This window comes from Lutra lutra, chromosome 7 (genome assembly GCF_902655055.1).
Source record: "Lutra lutra chromosome 7, mLutLut1.2, whole genome shotgun sequence".
NCBI classification, from domain to species: domain Eukaryota; kingdom Metazoa; phylum Chordata; class Mammalia; order Carnivora; family Mustelidae; genus Lutra; species Lutra lutra.
Window position 1 is genome coordinate 27896899 of NC_062284.1, and position 21739 is coordinate 27918637.

Consider the following 21739-nt stretch of genomic DNA (forward strand, 5'->3'; position numbering starts at 1 on the left):
GAAGAGGAAACAGAGAGGGGAGCAGAAGGTATATTGGAGAGAATTATTGGAGAGAATTTCCCCAATAGGGCAAAGGGAACAAGCATCAAAATCCAGGAGGTTCAGAGAACCCCCCTCAAAATCAATAAGAATAGGTCCACACCCCGTCACCTAATAGTAAAATTTACAAGTCTTAGTGACAAAGAAAAGATCCTGAAAGCAGCCCGGGAAAAGAAGTCTGTAACATACAATGGTAAAAATATTAGATTGGCAGCAGACTTATCCACAGAGACCTGGCAGGCCAGAAAGAGCTGGCATGATATATTCAGAGTACTAAACGAGAAAAACATGCAGCCAAGAATACTATATCCAGCTAGGCTATCATTGAAAATAGAAGGAGAGATTAAAAGCTTCCAGGACAAACAAAAACGGAAAGAATTTGCAAATACCAAACCAGCTCTACAGGAAATATTGAAAGGGGTCCTCTAAGCAAAGAGAGACCCTAAAAGTAGTAGATCAGAAAGAAACAGAGACAATATACAATAACAGTCACCTTACAGGCAATACAATGGCACTAAATTCATATCTCTCAATACTTACCCTGAATGTGAATGGGCTAAATGCCCCAATCAAAAGACACAGGGTATCAGAATGGATAAAAAAACAAAACCCATCTATATGTTGCCTACAAGAAACTCATCTAAAACCCGAAGACACCTCCAGGTTTAAAGTGAGGGGGTGGAAAAGAATTTACCATGCTAATGGACATCAGAAGAAAGCAGGAGTGGCAATCCTTATATCAGATCAATTAGATTTTAAGCCAAAGACTATAATAAGAGATAAGGAAGAACACTATATCATACTCAAAGGAACTGTCCAAAAGAAGATCTAACAATTTTAAATATCTATGCCCCTAACGTGGGAGCAGCCAACTATATAAACCAATTAATAACAAAATCAAAGAAACACATCGACAAGAATACAATAATAGTAGGGGATTTTAACACTCCCCTCACTGAAATGGACAGATCATCCAAGCAAAAGATCAACAAGGAAATCAAGGCCTTAAATGACACACTGGACCAGATGGACATCACAGATATATTCAGAACATTTCATCCCAAAGCAACAGAATACACATTCTTCTCTAGTGCACATGGAACATTCTCCAGAATAGATCACATTCTTGGTCCTAAATCAAGTCTCAACCGGTATCAAAAGATTGGGATCATTCCCTGCATATTTTCAGACCAAAATGCTCTAAAGCTAGAACTCAATAACACGAGGAAATTTGGAAAGAACCCAAATACATGGAGACTAAACAGCATCCTTCTAAAGAATGAATGGGTCAACCAGGAAATTAAGGAAGAATTGAAAAAATTTATGGAAACAAATGATAATGAAAATACAACGGTTCAGAATCTGTGGGACACAACAAAGGCAGTCCTGAGAGGAAAATATATAGCGGTACAAGCCTTTCTCAAGAAACAAGAAAGGTCTCAGGTACACAACCTAACCCTACACCTAAAGGAGCTGGAGAAAGAACAAGAAAGAAACCCTAAACCCAGCAGGAGAAGAGAAATCATAACGATCAGAGCAGAAATCAATGAAATAGAAACCAAAAAAACAATAGAACAAATCAACGAAACTAGGAGCTGGTTCTTTGAAAGAATTAATAAGATTGATAAACTCCTGGCCAGACTTATCAAAAAGAAAAGAGAAAGGACCCAAATAAATAAAATCATGAATGAAAGAGGAGAGATCACAACGAACACCAAAGAAATACAGACAATTATAAGAACATACTATGAGCAACTCTACGCCAACAAATTTGACAATCTGGAAGAAATGGATGCATTCCTAGAGACATATAAACTACCACAACTGAACCAGGAAGAAATAGAAAGCCTGAACAGACCCATAACCAGTAAGGAGATTGAAACAGTCATCAAAAATCTCCAAACAAACAAAAGCCCAGGGCCAGACGGCTTCCCGGGGGAATATTACCAAACATTTAAAGAAGAACTAATTCCTATTCTCCTGAAACTGTTCCAAGAAAATAGAAATAGAAGGAAAACTTCCAAACTCATTTTATGAGGCCAGCATCACCTTGATCCCAGAGCCAGACAAGGATCCCATCAAAAAAGAGAACTACAGACCAATATCCTTGATAAACACAGATGCAAAAATTCTCGCCAAAATACTAGCCAATAGAATTCAACAGTACATTAAAAGGATTATTCACCACGACCAAGTGGGATTTATTCCAGGGCTGCAAGGTTGGTTCAACATCCACAAATCAAACAATGTGATACAACACATTAATAAAAGAAAGAACAAGAACCATATGATACTCTCCATAGATGCTGAAAAAGCATTTGACAAAGTACAGCATCCCTTCTGATCAAAACTCTTCAAAGTGTAGGGATAGACGGCACATACCTCAATATTATCAAAGCCATCTATGAAAAACCCACCGCAAATATCATTCTCAATGGAGAAAAACTGAAAGCTTTTCCGCTAAGGTCAGGAACACGGCAGGGATGTCCGTTATCACCACTGCTATTCAACATAGTACTAGAAGTCCTAGTCTCAGCAATCAGACAACAAAAGGAAATTAAAGGCATCCAAATCGGCAAAGAAGAAGTCAAACTATCACTCTTTGCAGATGATATGATACTATATGTGGAAAACCCAAAAGACTCCACTCCAAAACTGCTAGAACTTGTACAGGAATTCAGTAAAGTGTCAGGATATAAAATCAATGCACAGAAATCAGTTGCATTCCTCTACACCAACAACAAGACAGAAGAAAGAGAAATTAAGGAGTCCATCCCATTTACAATTGCACCCAAAACTATAAGATACCTAGGAATAAACCTAACCAAAGAGACTAAGAATCTATATACAGAAAACTATAAAGTACTCATGAAAGAAATTGAGGAAGACACAAAGAAATGGAAAAATGTTCCATGCTCCTGGATTGGAAGAATAAATATTGTGAAAATGTCTATGCTACCTAAAGCAATCTACACATTTAATGCAATTCCTATCAAAGTACCATCCATTTTTTTCAAAGAAATGGAACAAATAATCCTAAAATTTATATGGAACCAGAAAAGACCTCGAATAGCCAAAGCAATATTGAAAAAGAAAGCCAAAGTTGGTGGCATCACAATTCCGGACTTCAAGCTCTATTACAAAGCTGTCATCATCAAGACAGCATGGTACTGGCACAAAAACAGACACATAGATCAATGGAACAGAATAGAGAGCCCAGAAATAGACCCTCAAATCTATGGTCAACTCATCTTCGACAAAGCAGGAAAGAATGTCCAATGGAACAAAGACAGCCTCTTCAATAAATGGTGTTGGGAAAATTGGACAGCCACATGCAGAAAAATGAAATTGGATCATTTCCTTACACCACACACGAAAATAGACTCAAAATGGATGAAGGATCTCAATGTGAGAAAGGAATCCATCAAAATCCTCGAGGAGAACACAGGCAGCAACCTCTTCGACGTCAGCCGCAGCAACATCTTCCTAGGAACATCACCAAAGGCAAGGGAAGCAAGGGCAAAAATGAACTTTTGGGATTTTATCAAGATCAAAAGCTTTTGCACAGCAAAGGAAACAGTGAACAAAACCAAAAGACAACTGACAGAATGGGAGAAGATATTTGCAAATGACATATCTGATAAAGGGCTAGTGTCCAAAATCTATAAAGAACTTAGCAAACTCAACACCCAAAGAACAAATAATCCAATCAAGAAATGGGCAGAGGACATGAACAGACATTTCTGCAAAGAAGACATCCAGATGGCCAACAGACACATGAAAAAGTGCTCCATATCACTCGGCATCAGGGAAATACAAATCAAAACCACCATGAGATGTCACCTCACACCAGTGAGAATGGCTAAAATTAACAAGTCAGGAAATGACAGATGCTGGCGAGGATGCGGAGAAAGGGGAACCCTCCTACACTGTTGGTGGGAATGCAAGCTGGTGCAACCACTCTGGAAAACAGCATGGAGGTTCCTCAAAATGTTGAAAATAGAACTACCCTATGACCCAGCAATTGCACTGCTGGGTATTTACCCTAAAGATACAAATGTAGTGATCCGAAGGGGCACGTGCACCCGAATGTTTATAGCAGCAATGTCTACAATAGCCAAACTATGGAAAGAACCTAGATGTCCATCAACAGACGAATGGATAAAGAAGATGTGATATATATACACAATGGAATACTATGCAGCCATCAAAAGAAATGAAATCTTGCCATTTGCGACGACGTGGATGGAACTAGAGGGTATCATGCTTAGCGAAATAAGTCAATCGGAGAAAGACAACTATCATATGATCTCCCTGATATGAGGGAGAGGAGATGCAACATGGGGGGTTGAGGGGGTAGGAGAAGAGTAAATGAAACAAGATGGGATTGGGAGAGAGACAAACCATAAGTGACTCTTAATCTCACAAAACAAACTGAGGGTTGATGGGGGGAGGGGGTTGGGAGAGGGGGCATGGGGTTATGGATATTGGGGAGGGTATGTGCTATGGTCAGTATTGTGAAGTGTGTAAACCTGGCGATTCGCAGACCTGTACCCCTGGGGATAAAAATATATGTTTATAAAGCTGTAAAAAAAAAAAAAAAAAAGAAAAAAGAAAAGATGAATACCCAAGTTTTGTATCAACATGGACGGGACTGGAAGAGATGATGCTGAGTGAAATAAGTCAAGCAGAGAGAGTCAAGTATCATATGATTTCACTTATTTGTGGAGCATAAGAAATAGCATGGAGGACAAGGGGAGATGTAGAGGAGAAGGGAGTTGAGGGAAATTGGAAGGGGAGGTGAACCATGAGAGACTATGGACTCTGAAAATCGATCTGAGAATTTTGAAGGGGTGGGGGGTGGGAGGTTGGGGGCACCAGGTGGTGGGTATTGTAGAGGGCATGGATTGCATGGAGCACTGGGTGTGATGCAAAAATAATGAATACTGTTATGCTGAAAAAATTTAAAAAAAAAATTAAAAATAAAAAAAATAATAATAAATAAATAAAATTAAAAATAAATAAATAAATAAATAAATAAATAAAATGAAATAAAATTCAGATACCAAGACCCAAGTCAGATTCAGAGAAATCTGGAAATTCAGGAAAGCCAAAAAAGAACTCTTCTGAAGATAAGCCAGGACTCCTTGGAAATACCTTAGGTCTGCATGTTCAGATTTCTCTACTTTTTGGAGAAGCACTTTTTTTTTTTTTTTTAAGATTTTATTTGACAGAGTGAGAATTTGAGTGAGAGACAACAAGCAGGGGGAATAGATGGTAGATGGAGAGAGAAGCAGGCTTCCCATTGAGCAGGAAGCCCGATGCAGGGCTTGATCCCTGGACCTTGCGATCATGACCTGAGCTGAAGGCAGATGCTTAGCAACTGAGCCATCCAGGTGCCCCGGAGAAACCACTCCTGAGACAACTATTTTATGATCTGCTTGAAAGTGATGGAATCTAAATGCAGGTAGGAAACATACTTCAAAGAAAACATCTTTAAAATGAGGCTAATACCATAAATAATTCATGGACCAAAGCTGGATTCTCTCTTCCTCACAACTTTCTTTCCTGGATTTTCATGCCTATCTTTTTCACACTAGGGGTGGGCAAGTATTAAGTCAGCACAGTAAGGAAGTGGGCTTTGGAGTAAGAGCAGGGTCAGAACTCAGGCTCAACCACTTACAGCTGTATGACTTTGAGCAAGTTACTGGACTTTACCAAGTTCAGATCCTTCCTCTAAAGCTGAGACAGGACCAAGTCTCAAGGGTTGTTTTGGTGAAGATAAGATAATGTCATAAAGTAGCAACTATTCTGGTGCCTAGTACCCACCATGGGCTCAACACAACATAGCTAAGAAATTCTAATCTGCTTAAACTGAGGCCTCGACCGTAAGTTAGGTTTGTTTCACCAAATAATGAAATGATGAAGTTTAAGGCAACATTTTCCCTTGAATTAAATGAATCTAAAGTAAACACCAAATTTAGAGGTAGGGGAAAGAAGCCGTGCATCCTATCCTCAAAAGTGACTGGGGGTTTCCTGTGTTGTTCTGACTTTTGACTCAAAAGTCAAATGAGATGTGCCTTATCTCCGATGTTATGCAATAAGAAACTATGTCACTGTGTATGTGGGAGGAAACTTCCACTCCACAAACATGGAGCCTGTGGCACAGGGACTGGAGGTGGGAGGCATGGTGGGCTGTATTCTGCCAATACTATATAGCCTGGGAGAAAGCCCCCACTGCCCTCTTACAGTCTGAATTTTCTGGCCCTCTGCTCCCATTCTAAATGGGAGTTTACCACAAGCGCATGAAAGCATAATAGAACACTGACACCACCTTCCTGTCCCTTAAGATTTTTGTGTAAGCTGGGCAGTGTCTAAAAGTAAGTACCATCAGTTAGGTTTTAGCACCGCTTTAGCACCATTTTTCTCTGCTTTGCATCAGATCACTTGCATCACTCCCTCAAGATTCTCTATGAAATCTCCATATAATTTAAAAACTTAGTCCTTCAACAGAGTCTCAGGAATTTCATCTGGTCCCAGGAATTCAGCTCAATAGCTTTTTAACCATTCTGAACACCTATAAACTCAACTGAAGGACGAAGAAAAGAATAACAGCAACTCTATGAACCACTTTCTGCAAGGTAGAAGGTGTGGAGAAGTGAATCTGAGGCGATATTTGGGAAGAAACACTGCGGGGGGAGAAAGCCTCCATCAGCCAGCTCCCAGCAAGTGACAGAGCAACAGAGGACAAAATCAGAACCATTAGAAGTCTGCTCCAGTGGCTAAGCAGGTGGCAGGGGGTGGAACCCTTGCTGGGACAGTGTGGTCTCAGGACCCTTAGGGTCACAGAAAGACCAGGGATACCTGAGTGGGACAGAACTCCCAAATATCAGCATAGGGAAGCTGGCTGCAAAGAATGAGCCCAGGAGTGGGCTTTCAGCTTGGAGTTGCCATAAACCATAATCCACAGCACAGTCAGGTCACTGCTCTTCGAGGAGGGACTCAACAAATGGCAGATCCAGGGACACTCCCCTTCATCCCCTGGGAGGAGTGGCATGGGAGTGCTGCTGCAGGAATCTGCTGGGCGAGCATGGAGTATGGCCGGAGACCAGGGAGACAGGTGAGACGGGCATGAATGACAGCTTTCCTCTAAGGGTGCACAGAGGAGTGAGGGCCCGAGCTCTCAGCTCCTCCAGGACCATTTTCATTCTTGTCTTCTAAAGCTGCAAGGAAAGCTTTCAGGGAACAAAAGCCACAGAGAGCAAACCCAAGCAGATGACTCAGCCTGGCCCCTGGCAAGGACAGTGCAATTCCACTTGGGGCAAAGACATTTGAGAATCACTGCAACAGGCTCCTCCCCAGAACATCAGCAAGAACATCCAGCCAAGACCAAGTTTACCCACCAAGAAGAACTGCAAACCTCCAGCTCTAGGGGAATTCAGTATACAGAATTATGGCTTTTTTCCCCTGCTTCTTTAGTCTTTCAACTTTAATTTCTTAAATTTTCTACTTCCTTATTTTTCTTTTGGAATTGTACTTCTGTCCTTTTTCAACCAACTTCTTATCAATTCCTTTCTTAAAAATATTTAATTTCCATTGTTACAGTCATATGCCATGCATTCATTGTATTTAAACTGATTGTTGTATATATGTAGATTTTCTTTAAAATTTTGGGATGCAGATTCTTCTAACAGACCAAAACAGACCCAAAATCTAGTATGGTCTATTCTATTCACCAGCCTGATCATATTCTTTTTTTCCCCCTCTTTTCTCTTTTTTCTTTTCCACCCGGTTGCAAGTCTCTTCTGTTTTATTTAATGTATATTTCTCTAAGGTCATTGTTACCCTTTCAGGATTTTGTTCTCTTGATCATCTGTTCTTCAACAAAATGACAAAACGGAAAAACTCACCTCAAAAAACAGAACAAGAGTCAGTACTGACTGCCAGGGACCTCATCAATATGGACATTAGTAAGATGTCGGAATTAGGGTTCAGAATAACGATTATGAAGAAACTAGTTAGGCTTGGAAAAAAGCAGAGAAGATATTCGAGATTCCCTTTCTGGAGAACGAAAATCTAACCAAGTAGAAATCAAAAAGGTTATTTATAAGGTGGAATTGAAAATGGAGGCTCTAGCTAGCAAAAATGAGGCAGAAGAGAGAATTAGTGGTACAGAACACCAAATGACGGAGAATCAAGAAGCTGAGAAAAAGACAGATAAACAACTACAAGATGACAATGGGAGAATTTGAGAGATAAGAGATACCATAAAGCAAAACAGAATAATTGGATCCTCGACGATGAAGAAAGAGAGGAGCAGAAGGTATACTGGAGCAGATTATAATGGTGAACTACCCTACTCTGGGGAAGGGAACAGGCATCAAAATCCAGAAGGCACAGAGAACTCCCCTCAAAGTCAATAAAAATAGGTCAACACCCTGACATCTAATAGTAAAACTTACAAATCTCAGAGACAGAGAGAAAATCCTGAAAGCAGCTCAGGACACGAGGTCTGTAAGCTACAATGTTAGAAACATTAGATTGGCAGCAGACCTATCCACAGAGACCTCTCAGGCCAGAAAGGACTGGCATGATTTATGCAGGGTACTAAAGGAGCAAAACATGCAGCCAAGAGTACTTTATCCAGCTAGGCTGTCATTGAAAATAGAAGGAGAGATAAAACACTTCCAGGACAAACAGAAACTAAAAGAATTTGCAAATCACCAAACCAGCCCTACAAAAAATATTCAAAGGGGTCCTCTAAGCAAAGTGAGAGCCCCAAAGTACCACAGACCAGAAAGGAACAGAGACCATATACAGGAAACGGTCACCTTACAGACAATACCATGGCACTAAATTCATCTCTCAATAGTTACCCTGAATGTAAATAGGCTAACTGCCCCCAATCAAAAGACACAGGGTATCAGACTGGATAAAAAAGCAAGACCCATCAATATGCTGTCTGCAAGAGACTCATTCTAGACTCAAAGACACTTCCAGATTCAAAGTGAGGGGGTAAAAACCATTTATGATTAGCATGATGCTAATGGACATCACAACAAAGCTGGGCTGGCGACCCTTATATCAGACAAATTAGATTTTTAACCAAAGACCATAATAAGAGATGAGGAAGGACACTCTAGCATACATAAAGGGTCTATCAACTGTAAATATTCATTGCCCCTAACATGGGAACAGCCAATTATATAAGCCAATTAATTAATAATAAAATCAAAGAAACACGTGGACAATAATACAATAACAGGAGGGAACTTTTTTTTTTTAAGATTTTATTTATTTATTTGACAGAGAGAGATCACAAGCAGGCAGAGAGGCAGGCAGAGAGAGAGGAGGAAGCAGGCTCTCCGCCAAGCAGAGAGCCTGATGTGGGGCTCGATCCCAGGACCCTGAGATCATGACCTGAGCCGAAGGCAGCGGCTTAACCCGCTGAGCCACCCAGGCGCCCCGGGAACTTTTTTTTTTTAAGATTTTATTTATTTATTTGACAGAGAGAGACAGCGAGAGCAGGAACACAAACAGGGGGAGTAGGAGAGGGATAGCCGGCTTCCCGCTGAGCAGGGAGTCCGATATGGGGCTCCATCCCAGGACCCTGCGATCATGACCTGACCCGAAGGCAGACGCTTAATGACTGAGCCACCCAGGCACCCCATTAGGGGACATTAATACCCCCCTCACCGCAATGGACAGATCATCTAAGCAAAAGATCGACAAGGAAATAGGGCTTTAAATGACACACTGGACTAGATGGACTTCACAGACAGATTCAGAACATTCCTTCCCAAAGCTACAGAACATATATTCTTCTCTAGCGCACATGGAACATTCTCCTCACTAGATCACATCCTGGGTCCCAAATCAGGTCTCAACCAGTATCAGAAGATGGGGATTATTCCCTGCATATTTTCAGATCACAATGCTTTGAAAGTGGAGCTCAGTCGTAAGAGGAATGTTGGAAATAACTCCAATACACGGAGGCCAAAGAGCATCCTACTAAAGAATGAATGGGTCAACCAGGCAATTAAAGGAGAATTTTTAAAATTCATGGAAACAAATGAAAATGAAAACAGAACTCTTCAAAGCCTTTGGGATGCAGTAAAAGGCTTTGAAGAGTTGTGTTTTCATATCATTGAGAAAGACTTGTTAGTGCTATATACTTCCCCCTTTGGACATAGCATTAACAAGCCTTTCTGAAGAAACATGAAAGGTCTCAAATACATAACCTAACCCTACACTTAACGGAGGTGGAGAAAGAACAGCAAATAAAGTCTAAACCAACTAGAAGAAGAGAAATAATAAAGATCAGAGCAGAAGTCAATGAAATAGAAACCAAAACAACAGTGGAACAGATCAATGAAAATAGGAGCTGGTTCATTAAAGGAATTAATAAGATTGGTAAACCCCTGACCAGACTTATCAAAAAGAAAAGAGAAAGGACCCAAATATATGAAATAGAGAGATCACAACCAACACCAAAGAAATACAGACCATTATAAGAACCTGTTATGAGCAACTATACACCAACAAATTAGGCAATCTGGAAGAAATGGATGCATTCCTAGAGACTATAAAGTACCAAAACTGAACTAGGAAGAAATAAAAAACCTGAACAGACCCATAACCAGCAAGGAAATTGAAGCAGTAGTCAAAAATCTCAAAACAAACAAGAGCCCAGGGCCAGATGGTTTCCCAGGGGATTTCTACCAACCATTTTAACCATTTTAACAGTTACATTGTGTAACTGTTAAAAAATAGAAACTGAAGGAAAGCCTCCAAACTCTATGAGGCTGGTATTACCCTGATCCCAAAACCAAAGACCCTACCAAAAAGGAGAATTACAAACCAATATCCCTGATCAACATGGATGCCAAAATTCTCACCAAGATACTAGCCAACAGGTTCCAACAGTACATTAAAAGAATTATTTGCCATGACCAAGTGGGATTTATTCCTGGACTGCAAGGGTGGTTCAACATTCACAAATCAATCAGTGTGATACACCACATTAATAAAAGAAAGAACAAGAACCATATGATCCTCTCAACTGATGCAGAAAAAGCAAATGCAGAACCGATGCTTTTGACAAATTATAGCATCCTTCCTCGAGACAGAGTATAGCATTCCTTCTTGATTAAAACTCTTCACAGTGTAGAGATAGAGGGTACAAACCTCAATATCACAAAAGCCATCTACGTAAAACCCACAGCAAATCATTTGCAATGGGGAAAAACTGAGAGCTTTCCCCCTAAGGTCAGGAACATGGTAGGGATGTCCACCATTGTTAGAAGATACAGCTAACAATACCATGATCAAATCTTACATGGGGTACCTAAAATGTAAAAATGAGTGAAGATCTTTTCTAATGTCAATGTCTACAAATAAAACTGAAACCTAGAAAACCACTGGGCCCCAGGGGCACTCTTACAGGTTGAGTTTTGCCCAGGAGAGTGTCAGAAGGAAGTGTTCGTAAAAGAGAAAGAATCACAGGTGTGAGGCAGTGTATGATGTACTAGCTACCCACCTCAAGCATTCTCCAGGAAGGAAAAAAAGCCCTGGCTCTTAAGCTCAAGCTTATGGAAAAGCAATCAGCAGTCCCTAGGCTGCCTTCTCCAGCTCTTCTGTCTGTAGAAGGATGGGGATCATAAGCTGTCAGGTACTGATTTCATACATAGAACCACTTTACTGAACAACTTGAAGCCTTTAGGAAAGAAATGCAGACCACCTTAAGGTAGGAGTCTCCTCCCTTTATTACAATATGCTCTGCTGGGTTCAAAGGTGCCCAGGGGGAGACAGAGGAGATGTGAAGCAGCCACAGTTATAGACATTCCATCCTCCCTTCAAACTAAGCAGCTCTGCTCTGCTCTATTTGCTTTATTTTTATGTTGATACCCCAGGTAAGATTTTATTTGAAAATGAACTGTTTCAAAGAAAAGGAAATGAACTGTTTCAAAGGAAAGTTGCTGAACAACTTCCTCATTGAGAAGTATAAATAAAGTTTTCAACATAAGCACAGGAGAGGACATCACGGTATTATTAGCTAGGATTCAATAGGGAGTTACTTAGAGGAAAGCTATCAGCAGGAAGGAGGAGGGAAGGGACAAAAGCACAGAAGATTTAAAAAAAAAAAAAAAAAAAAAAGCAAGCAAGATTATGTGTTCTGTTCTGCCATCAGTTCTCATCAAGGAGACACCGGGTCGGGGGTTGACCTTCAGTAAGCCAGTCTGAGCTGAGGCTGAGGACCTGTGCGGGAGCCCCCAATTTGTCCTGAAGTTAACTTTAGCTCATTGTAATTTTAAGATCTCCTCCTATGGGCAGAGACATGGAGGCCACGCCCCTCATTCTCAAAACCCCACATTTTAATCAGTGACCACATCCCATTGATTCACCTCAAAACTCTGTCCTGAATCCATCTGTGTCTGAAGACATCCACCTGCCATCAACTCTTGCCTTAACTACTACAACAGCTTCCTGTTTTTCCTACATCTGCTCTCATAATCCTCCAAATTGATGGCCAGATGGCAGCCAGAGGGGTATTATAAAAAGACCTATCTGGGGGGCGCCTGGGTGGCTCAGTGGGTTAAGCCACTGCCTTCGGCTCAGGTCATGATCTCAGAGTCCTGGGATCGAGTCCCGCATCGGGCTCTCTGCTCAGCAGGGAGCCTGCTTCCTCCTCTCTCTCTCTCTGCCTGCCTCTCTACCTACTTGTGATCTCTGTCAAATAAATAAATAAAATCTTTAAAAAAAAAAAAAAAAAAAAAGACCTATCTGATTCTGTCACTCTTTTGTTTAGAATCGTGGCTTCCCACTGCCCTTAAGTATATAAAATCCTTACTATGTTTTATGGGCATGACATGGCCCCTCTTTGCCTCTACAACTTCACCTCACATCATACTCTCCCACTCCTTGCTATCCCCACTTCTCCAGACACACTAGATTTCTTTGTTTCACAAATGAGCATATGAATCCACAGCATTTCAATCCTGAAGGTACATTACCAGGCCCTTTCTATTTCCTGTCCTTGATCTTAGGCTACATTGCTCTATTTTTGTCAGTAACCTAGAAAGAAGGTAAAGACCACCTATAATACTCCTACCCATCTGAGGGACTCCTCCCTTCTCTAGTTCACTTCTTAGGGCCCTGTGCAAATGTCACTTTCCCAACACCCCACACTAGATTTTTAAGTTCTGTGGTTATATGTTTTCTAGCACCTCTGTGCTTCTACTTGGTATACATTTCACATCTGTGATACTTTATTCAAAATCGGTCTGTTCTGCCAAACTGGAAGCTCCAGAAGGCAGGAACTTAATGTATTTCTAGAATCCCATACATACAGTGACCAGCATATGGCATGCATGCCAAAAGTTCCTAAATGAACAAACAATGACTTTTTCTGATGCTCTGGTGAGGTGTTTCTGCCCTTCTCAAGAATTAAGTGCTGGCCCATCCATATTTTTTTCAATCCACAGACTTTTTTTTTTTTTTTAAAAGATTTTATTTATTTGAGACAGAGAGAGAAAGAGAACATGAGTGAGGGGAAAGGGAGAAGCAGATAGTGGGAGCCCCACAAAGAGTGACCCCAGGACCCTGGGATCATGACATGAGCCAAAGGCAGATGCTTAACTGACTGAGCCACCCAGCTGCCCCCACCACCCGAGACAATTTTTAACACAGTCCTTAGAACACACAGACCTTAGAACAACCTATGCCTCATTTTAAAAAATGTGCCACTTTTGGTAAGTTCAAAAAGAATACAGAACCTATGTATATGAAATCATATATACTATGATCCTGGGTCAGACTATGACATCCCCTATACACAAGGTCTAGAAGAACTAGAATTCTCAAATGCAAGGTCCCTGTCTTCAGAGGTACTGCCAACTTCATGGGTGAACTGAGCCATTTCATTGCTTACTGTGGGCCTTCAAAGATCTTCTAATCACTGTGGCCAAACTCTATAAGGCAGAGAAAGACAAACTACAGCCCATGCACCAAATCTGTCCCCCCACTGCATTTTTGTAAACTTTACTTTTACTGGAATCCAACCATTTATTTATGTATTGTCTATAGCTGCCTTTGTATTCCAATGACAGAGCCGACAGATGCAAATAAGACTGTAAGCCTGGCAAAACCTAATTTACTATCTGGCCCTTTACAGAAAAAGTCTGCTAACCCCTGTGAGATCCTACCATGAACAAGGTGCTTTCTGATATTACAGAACACAGAAGAGCTGTCCCAAGTATTTGGTGCAGGAATGCAGGCCAGGACTCTGGAGAAGGCACATGCCAGGCGTAGCCTCCAACCACTGACTCCCTGCCCACCTCAGATTCCTCCATCTTCTTGAGCACATAAAAGATAATGACCCAGGGCGCTGGAGTGGCTCAGTGGGTTAAGGCCTCTGCCATCGGCTCAGGGCATGATCCCAGGGTCCTGGGATCGAGCCCCACATCAGGCTCTCTGCTTGGCGGGGAGCCTGCTTCCTCCTCTCTCTCTGCCTGCTTCTCTGCCTACTTGTGATCTCTGTCAAATAAATAAATAAATAAAATCTTTAAAAAAAAAAAACAAAAAGATAATGACCCAAATTCAGAATACAGGAAATCTGGATGTCCAATAGTATATGAAAAAAATAAAGATTATCACCCCAGTCGAAGCAAAGCTTCAATTTCCGGAATACCATCAACAGGATGAAAAGGATGCTTTGGAATAAGCCAAAATTGTTGACAGCAAACAGTTCTGGAAAGGATGCCAATAAGAACACTTCACAGTACAGAATAAACACACGTGGCTGCTTTTCCCTTCAGTTTTGTGATTCCTATACTTTGCGCTATAATGCAAACAAGGTCTCAGAAATCTGTTAACTATTTTATCACAAAATGGATGGCTTATTTCACTCAAGATTTTGGCTCTTTCTTGTAAAATGACAAAACTAGGCTTCTAGCTTCGAGCAGTGCTTTGATCAGGACCTTCATCACCATGCCGAAGGTAGTGTGGGACAGAGGAGAGAATATGTGCTCAGGAGGTACCATCCTCACTTCTGAACAAAAAAGACACAGGTCGGGCAATACAACCTTCAGTAAGAGCACTAAATTAAAGGCCAAACAAGCCTGTCTAATGGAGTCCGATTTTCCCCAATCCTGCTCCTTCTGCCTCAGTGTTCTTGATTTCTGTTCTCTGTACCATCAGCACCCTGCTCTCTTAAGTACAAAACTCAAAGTTATCAGTGAGTCACCCAGTCTCCCTTCTCTCACATACCTAATCATCTGCTAATTTTCTCCAATCAATTTCCTACTCTTCATGCTCTGGTATTATTTCTTGCCTAGACTCTTGCAGGGGGCTCCTAACTAGTCTCCCTGCCTGCAGTATCTCCCCAATCTGGAGGGTCACATTTGCTACCAGAACATTTCTGCTTAAATGTTGCCATTTACTAAATACACTCCCTAGCCTGGCCTCACTGTGCCCCACACTTTGTTTACAAAAGTGAAATGTTTACTATCCCCCTTATGTGCTCTCATTACCTGGCTCTGTGCCTAGGTTTCTGCTCATCATTTAGCCTAGCCTGTTACCACTCTTATCTTTCATGTTTCTCATCCTTCAAAGCCTTAAATGCTACTTGCCCCACTAAGCCTCCTCATTCTCCTGCCCGCTGGCAATCCTTACAGCAATCTATCCAGACCTCTTTTGTAGATAGGCCCACCTAACTTTCTCACTTGGGTTATAATTACATATCTATCTGTCACACCCTTCCTGAAATACCACTGAGACAGAATCTGCATCCAATTAATTTTTCTAACCCTATGAACCTTTCAATAAGCTGAGTGAAATTAACGTACATTTCTCCATCATGAACCCAATGAACATACCCATCCTCTTGTCAGCATCAAACTGTATCTCTTCTTCCTTCCTAGTTCTAAATTTGCTGCTGGAATATTTCCCAAAATTATAATAAGCAGTCTTGGATACTCTTTGCAGCCACCCTACCAGGATATATATAAATGGCTCCCTCAAACCAACAACTCTAACCTCAACTCCCTCTTGAGTTTCAGACCCACAAATTTCTAACCACCAATCTAAGAGATCTGGTTTGCTGAGCACTGTTAACTTGACCCAGCCTCCCAAAAAAAATGTCTCATTATAATATGACAAAGTCTCTCTGGTTTGGCTATATAGTCACATTTCCTCCTAAAATTCTTTCTGCCTTTGTAGTTAATGTTAGGTCAGTTTAAAAGGCACAATCTGAAGTTTTCCTTAGAGAATGTTTGGCATCCTTGATTTCGAGTCACTTTAACAACACAGGTTAACTCTGTTCTTCTGTTTATGTACCATGCAGTAGTCTAAGAGCCTTTGCTCTCTCCTCTTAAGAGTTTATTTTCTTCACCGACAACACCCTGTGACAATTTCTAACTGGCAAAGCCACCATGGGGATTAGAAATAGCATGGAACTCAGGACCCAGCTTATGATGTCTCAGTATTAATTATCATTGTCCCCATCAGCCAAGACATGTGCATGTTCCTCTGAGATGATGCTTCTGAATGGGATGGTAAGAATACCCGAGACCTTTGTGGCCCTTTCACTGAATGTCCTTTTCCTGACCCCTGCCCAGTCTATTCTTCCACATACCACAAGGCCACACTGCAGATGGATCACTGTAACCCACTACAAAGCCTCCCTTAGGTACAGAGGCCAACGTTAGCCTACCATCTACAGAGCAAGCTATTTTGCTAAGTGCTTTACATAAGTCATTTCATCTAATCCTTACAACTCTATAAATTAGTTAATTCCACTTTATAGAGGGAAACAGAGCCTGAGGAAAGTTAAGAAACGTGTCTTAAACTAGGAAGTTTGAAAGTAGCAGAACTAGGGTAGCTACAAGACTGCGTTCTTACCAGCTAGAGTACCCTACCTTACCCGAGACTAGTGGCTGAAACTTCCCATGCTTTACCTATACCTGTACCTGACAACTCTCTTCCACGTTATTGAGGCCTGCTGCTGCCAGCTGCTCATCTTTGCAGCCAATAACTCCTCCTTCTGTGCTTTTCCTCCCATCCCACTAACCACTTTAAGTCTTTCTTTTGCATTGTAAAGAACAGTTATATAAGTCAGTGTCAGTGTGTAGACTCCTTTTTTTTCTTATCAGTACACCAATCACAAATTTTCTCTTCACTGCTACATAATTTTTTACTCCTGCGGGATTCAGTGCCATTTCAAATAATGGAGACTTATCTCTACAGGCTGGCTGACTGATGTATAAACAGGTCACCACTGAATATTTTTTATGCCAACAGACATTTTTTTTATAAAATGAGTTAATGCCAATCAATTCATTTGCAGATGTAGATAAAAAGCCTTAACACTGTTCTGCTTGAGTAACTGCTTTGTTGCTACTATATTAAATTGTGATTTCTTATCAGATCCTGGAAATTAGGGTGACCCTTCACCTCTTCAAAATTGCCTCTCATGACCTGTCTACTCAGGCCAAGCTTCCTCTGACATTTCCTAGTCAACTCTTGTTTGACAGACTCTGCCTTAACTTACAGCTTTTCAAAAACATCAGGTTCACTATACCTTATCCCATCTTTCTAATTTCTAATTTGATCTAATTTCTAATATCTTTTATGTTAACTTTATCTTTTAAAAATTTTTTCACAATGCTTTTCATTACTGTAAAACAATGCTTTGAAAAACTTTTCAGAAAACAAAAATAGGGCAAATGATTAAATATTCAAAGAGAAAGAAGTGCTTCAAAATTCAGAATTAAATACAAACACATTTATTATCAAGAGTATTTTTGAAAAATTTTTCATCTCTGGTTCTTTCAGGCTTTAACATAAGTAAAATAATTTTAAAAGGAAATTAAAAATTCTTTTTAAAATTAAAAAGTAAAAAAAAAATTGTTCAGCCCATCAAAAATAGGTAAATAAATAAATAAGCAAATCAATTTTACCAAGAGTATACTGCAGTAGCCTTTGCTTATCACTAGTGTGAATTATCCACATCTCTAGTAACCTGTATACTTAATTTATAGACTCTCTCAAAGGAACAAGCAATCAACAATTTGGGCAATTAACGGTAAATTATAGTGACTTACCTACTTCAGTGAGTTGATGTCTTTCTAGTGTTAAATTCTTTGGGTCCTTAATGAAATGAAAGGGTTGTATTTTAATTCCTTCAATTTGAGGGAATAATAGGGCAAAACCAGACTCTCCAATTTCTATTTCCTGAGGTCGATTGTTAGCTGATCCCATTGGAGTCACTAGGGAAAAGTTAAACAGTTTCATGAACAGATTTACTTATTTATTTATAAAAAGATTTTATTTATTTATTTGACAGAGAGACAGGCAGTGAGGCAGGCAGAGAGAAAGGGGGGAAGCAGGCTCCCTACTGAGTAGGGAGCCCGATGCGGGGCTTGATCCCAGGACCCTGAGATCATGATCTGAGCCAAAGGCAGACACTTAACCAACTAAGCCACCCAGGCACCCCTCAAGAAAAGATTTAATAAAAAGTGAAGTTTCATTTGGTAACACTTCATTTGATATGTATCTAACCTCATCTAGAAAACTACAGTGTGGGTAACCAAGATAATCAACAAGTTAAAAGTTGAGTATAAGTTTCTCAGCTTTCCAATTTTAGGGATAATGTCAGAATATCTGCAATCTACTTTCAAATGGTTCAGAAAGAAATGTTTTTACAAACAGAAAAAAAGCAACTGTTGCAAAGTTTTTTTTAAACTGGTGAATCTAGAAAAGGAAAATGGATGTTTACTATTCTATCATTCTTCAATTTTGAAGATTTGGTGAAGTTTTTCTAAATAAGAAGTTGGGAGGTAAAAAAATACATCAGGGCAATTCTACTTTTAAAAAGTTATCCTAAAAATACTGATAATTGTATAAAGTATACATATATATATATGTTTTTATATATATATAAAAAACACACATACATACACACACGTACATATACACACAGATACATATGCACACATACACACAAAGTACTTTTATTACAGAATTTTTAAAAAAAGGAGAAATGGACAGGCTGATTCTAAAATATATGTGGACATGCAAAGAACCTAGATAGCCAAAACAATTTTTAAAAAGAACATCAAAACCTACACTAATCAATTTTTTAAAAAGAATATCAGGACCTACAGAAATATGGCACTGGCTTAAGGATAGACAAATATATCAATGCAACAGAATTAAATCCACAAACAGACCTAAAACATGCAGCCAATTATTTTTGACAAAGGTGCCAAGGCAATTAGAGGAAAGAAAAATCTTCAACAAAGGTTGATGAAATAATTGGATAAACATATGAAAAATATCAACAATAACAAAAAACCTTGAACCCTACCTTATGCCATATACAAAGATTAATTCAAGTTAGGTCACAGAACTAATATAAGAACTAAAACTACACAGCTTATAGAGAAAGACATAAAAGAATATCTTTGTCACTCTGAAATAGGCAAAGACATAAAACACCAGAAAAGAAAAAACATAAATAAACTGGATTTCACCAAAATAAATGTTCACTGGTCATGAAAGACACTGTTGAGAGAATGAAAGTGAGCAACAGACTGGGAGAAAATATTTACAACACCTGTACTTGTAAAGGTCTTGAATTAGAACATATAAACAACTCAAAAATAAAAACAACCCAATTAAAAAAAAATTCACTGAAAGACTTGGATACTTCACAGAAACAGATATACAAATAGCCAAAAACATCTGAAAAGGTGCTCAACATAATTAAAATCATTGGAGGAATTCAAATTAAAACCACCAAAAGAAGCCTCCTCATACCCACTACAATGGCTACAATGAAAAGACTCATTTGAAGACACTAAGTGTTAGTGAAGATATGCAGCCGTGAGCTTCTGAAACCCTCATTCATCCCTGGTGAGTATAAAATGGAACAACTCTGGAAAACAGTTTGGCAGTTTCTTATAAAATCCAGCAATTCCACCTCTTCCAAGAAGAACAAAACCAGGTCCACAAGAAGACTTACATAAGAATGTTCAAAACATGGGGTCCCTGGGTGGCTCAGTCTGTTACCCAGTTGACTCTTGATTTCAGGGTCCTGGGACAAGCCCCATGGGCTCCCTGTTCAGCGGGGAGTCTGCTTGTCCCTCTGTCCCTCCCCCTGGCTCATGCTCACACTCTCTCTCAAATAAAATCTTAAAAAAAAAAAAATCTGTCCCTCCCCCTGGCTCATGCTCACACTCTCTCTCAAATAAAATCTTAAAAAAAAAAAATGTTCACAACAGCATCATTTGTGATAGCCAGGAATGTGAAACAGTCCAAATCTCCATCAAAGACTGGAAAAATAGTCTATTTATGTAACAGAATAATACTCAATAAATTCTTAAAAGAATTACTGATACACAGAGTAACATAATCCCAAAAATATGTTGTTAAAAATATTTATTCCGATTAAAAAAGCCAAGACATAAAAGGAGTATATACTGAATGGTTCCATTTATATGACATTCAACAAAAGGCAAACTAATCTATGGTCGCAGAAATCAGAACTGGGATTTCCTTTGCAGGCAGAGATCAACAGGAAAAGGACATGAACGAAATTCCTGAGGTAATGGAAATATTCTCTATCTTGACTGGGGTGTAGTATAGAGTATGCATTTGTCAAAACTCATTAAATTGTGCACGTCACTGGAGGTAAAGTTCACCTTAAAAGGATAATGACCTCTGCACATATAAGAATGAACACTTTTTCTCAGACCTTAAGTGTTTTGAACCTAAAGAAGGAAGATGGGCCAGCAGCCAATAGCTGTTTTAGAAACAATCACTAAACTGTGGCCTAAGAAAAAGGAATCCAACCATCTTGGTCGAAGCGTTGTTGGGACATGCAAGGAACTGGCTCAAAGAAAGCACCTGGCTTCAGGGGAACCAAAACCAGTAAGTGTGTCCAAGAAAACACCAGCGGGAACGGGAATGGCATGTAATCCTGACAACAAGATCATAAGGAAACTCAAAACAGCCAAAGTTAGAACTCCTTCAGGGTAAGGCAAGCACAAAAGGAAGGCTTAAGGTAGACCTCCCACCCTCACAATGGGGTCCTCCCCAAGTCCACCCTCCCTCTCCTGCCTCCAACCCCCAGCTGAAATTTTAGAAAAGAAAAATGTGATTATGCTTTGAAAAAGCAAAAGTGGGTGAGGTGGAGAGGCCTAAGAAAATGATGAAGCTACTTTTCTATATAAGCATTTGCTAACAACTAGTAATGGCAAAACCTAGATCACTTGTTAAGGAAAATTCAAAAACTAAAAAAAACATGGTTACTGTTACCATTTTTTTAATCCAATGAGAAACAAAATGCATAGTGATAGACAGATGTAACAGTATGGGGGGGAGCTGATAAAGGGAAAGATTAAATAGTCCCTATCAACATGTATTTACCCTTATTCATTTGTAAACACTTGAAATCCTTTGTACTTCACCATATAAGAGACTCAAATTCAGATTAAAAGTCTCTCGGTGAAGATTAAAAATGCTAAGTATGGAGTACTACTGAGTGGAATAAAGAAAATCCTAATAGCTAACATTTACTCAATGATTTCTGCACATCTCTACTCTACTTTTCATGTGTTAATTCATCTTCATAACTTTCCAAAGATGGATTATCAATCATCTCCATTTCATGTATGGGGACACTGAAGTCCTCTGAAGT

The 21739-nt window shown here is 39.8% G+C and overlaps 1 protein-coding gene across 5 annotated transcripts in view; it reads right to left on the reverse strand.

Moving 5' to 3' along the window:
- Nucleotides 1–21739, reverse strand: part of FBXO22 (F-box protein 22) — a 38782-nt gene that overhangs the window by 9661 nt on the left and 7382 nt on the right. For all 5 annotated transcript variants that reach the window (XM_047737968.1, XM_047737969.1, XM_047737970.1 and 2 more), the window contains exon 5: nucleotides 18141–18305. In XM_047737968.1, coding sequence (XP_047593924.1) covers nucleotides 18141–18305 — 165 coding nt within the window. The remainder of the gene's footprint in view (nucleotides 1–18140; nucleotides 18306–21739) is intronic.